At 41.8% G+C, this 2,237-nt stretch overlaps 1 protein-coding gene across 2 annotated transcripts in view; it reads left to right on the forward strand.

Annotated features, from left to right (window-relative positions):
* Positions 1-1,990: 1,990 nt before the first annotated feature.
* Dhrs7b (dehydrogenase/reductase (SDR family) member 7B) overlaps positions 1,991-2,237 on the forward strand; it is a 50,301-nt gene continuing 50,054 nt past the window's right edge. Inside the window, exon 1 of one of the 2 annotated variants that reach the window (XM_013509623.1) lies at positions 1,991-2,087. In XM_013509623.1, the coding sequence (XP_013365077.1) occupies positions 2,068-2,087 (20 nt within the window). In that variant the 5' untranslated portion in view covers positions 1,991-2,067. The other variant, XM_005413987.2, reaches the window with a different exon arrangement.

Here is a 2,237-nt window from a genome sequence, read left to right on the forward strand (position 1 = left end):
TATTTTTTTATTTTAAAGATAAAAGAATGAAAACATATTAACAAACACATACATTTACAAAATAACACAAAACAGTACAAGCAATACAGAATTTCAGACAGAGTGATAGGAAATTAGCAATGGTTGTTGTATTACATATTGATATCTTCAAATTGATTACTCAGATAAACAAATATAGACATGTAAGATTGATCAAACAATTAAACATTAACTGTTCCTTTCAATAAAGCAATGGAAGTCAGTAGTACAACTCTCTCAGCTATTCTGTGTATACATACATACATAAATATATTATTTTCCCCTTCTTTTCTCTTTTTCCTCAGCCCAGTTGTTCTTTAATTTTGAAGTTTCCTTACCTTTCACAATATCTATCATACCTCCTAGTTTTTTTTTGTTTTTTTTTGTTTTTTTTTTTTGTCTTTTTGAGGCAGGGTCTCACTATGCAGTTCAGGCTGGCCTTAAGCTCACTTTGTAGCCCAGGCTGGTCTCGAACTCACCATAATCCTCCTGCCTCAGCCTCCCGAGTGCTGGGATTACAGATGTGCGCCACCACGCCTGGCCATACCTCCTAGTTTTTATTTACTCTTTCAGGTTCTTACACTAGTGAGACAATACGGTATTTACACATGAGGGTCTGATTTATTTTACTTATGAGTATGGTCTCTAATTGTGTCCATTCACCTATAAAAGCCTAGAGTTTATCCTTCTTTATGACTGAGTAACATTCCATTATATAAAAATACCACAACTTTTTTATTCATTCCTCAGTGGTTGGGCATTTGGGTTGCTTCTGCAATTTAGCTATTACAAATTGCACTGCTATAAGCATGAGTGCACATATATCACTGGGATATGATGTTTTCAGTTCTTCTGGGAAAATATCCAGAAGGGACCTTTTTTTTTTTTTTTTGAGGCAGGATCTCACTTCGTAGTTCAGACTGGCCTTGAACTCACTGTGTATCTCAAGCGAGCCTCGAACTCAGTGGTGGTCCTCCTGCCTCAACCTCCTGAGTGCTGGGATTACAGGTGTGTCTCACCGCACCAGCTTATTTTTAATTAAACAGCCACAAGAATTTCCTCAGTTTCTCTCTCAACAACTTCTTTCCATGCTTCCTCTTATGCCACTCCAAGTCTTTTACAAATTTTATTTGCAAGAATTTATGCTGTGTTCAGCATAAAAGTCATTTTCAGGTGTACATATTACAATTATCTTCTCTGCTGCACTATTGCTTGCTTTTTCATCCTTTTAATGGTCTTTTGAGGTCTTAAGTTTATCTATGACCAATTTGTATTTTTTTTTGTCTTTTGGAGAGAGGGTCTCCCTATGCAGTTCAGGCTGCCTTAAACTCACTTTGTAGCCTATGCTGGTCTAGAGCTGGCAACGATCTTCCTGCCTCAGCCTCCAGAGTGCTGGGATTACAGGCTTGCGCCACCACGCCCGCCTCATAATTAAATTTAGGAGTTGGTACATGTTTTGTTCTCCTTTCCACGGTCACGATAATTCTAGTAATCGTCTAGAAGCATTTCCCCTTTCCACGGTCACGATAATTCTAGTAATCGTCTAGAGTTGTGTTTTTTACGTTTAGGTCGGCGATCCATTTTTGAATAATTATTTTGCATAGGTAGGAGTCAGAATTCATTTTCTTTTCAATCTACCCATTCCGTTGACCAAGCGCTATTTATTAAAATAAACTTTCCTCTTTGATTTATAGTATGTGTGTGGGGGGGATGGGTTTCTGGCTTCTCTGTTCGTTTTAAGTGGTTTTTTTTTTTTTTTTTTTTTTTTTAATCTTTGCGCCACTACCACGATGCTCTTATTAGCATGACTTCATAATAAATCATGCAATTTCGTTTTCTCTAGAGGTCCTCGGAACCCAAACCACTACCTTTCGAATTTTCCTCCGGAAGGAGAACGAAAGCCGCTCAAACCGTAGTACACAGTCGGACCTTCCCACGCCGCGCGCGAGCACGCCCGATGCGCACGCGCACTCCAAAAGCTGTGATTGGACGAGCACAGGCGGTTGAGTTTAGGTCATTTCCGAGGCGGGAGGATGAAGTTGAACGGTCATGGTCTCTCAGGCAACCAGGTATGGCTTGGGGATAGAGGGCGCCTCCGGAGCTGGGAGATGCAGTCCGGCCCCGCGCCGAGGCGGGCGCTGCCTCCGGACTCGGTGAAGCGTTGCCTGGGTGGGGCGGGGAAGCGGCGGGGGACCGACCCGGGGCCGGGCCGAGGGGCG

Source organism: Chinchilla lanigera, unplaced genomic scaffold (genome assembly GCF_000276665.1).
Source record: "Chinchilla lanigera isolate Chin_1 unplaced genomic scaffold, ChiLan1.0 scaffold00176, whole genome shotgun sequence".
Taxonomy (NCBI): domain Eukaryota; kingdom Metazoa; phylum Chordata; class Mammalia; order Rodentia; family Chinchillidae; genus Chinchilla; species Chinchilla lanigera.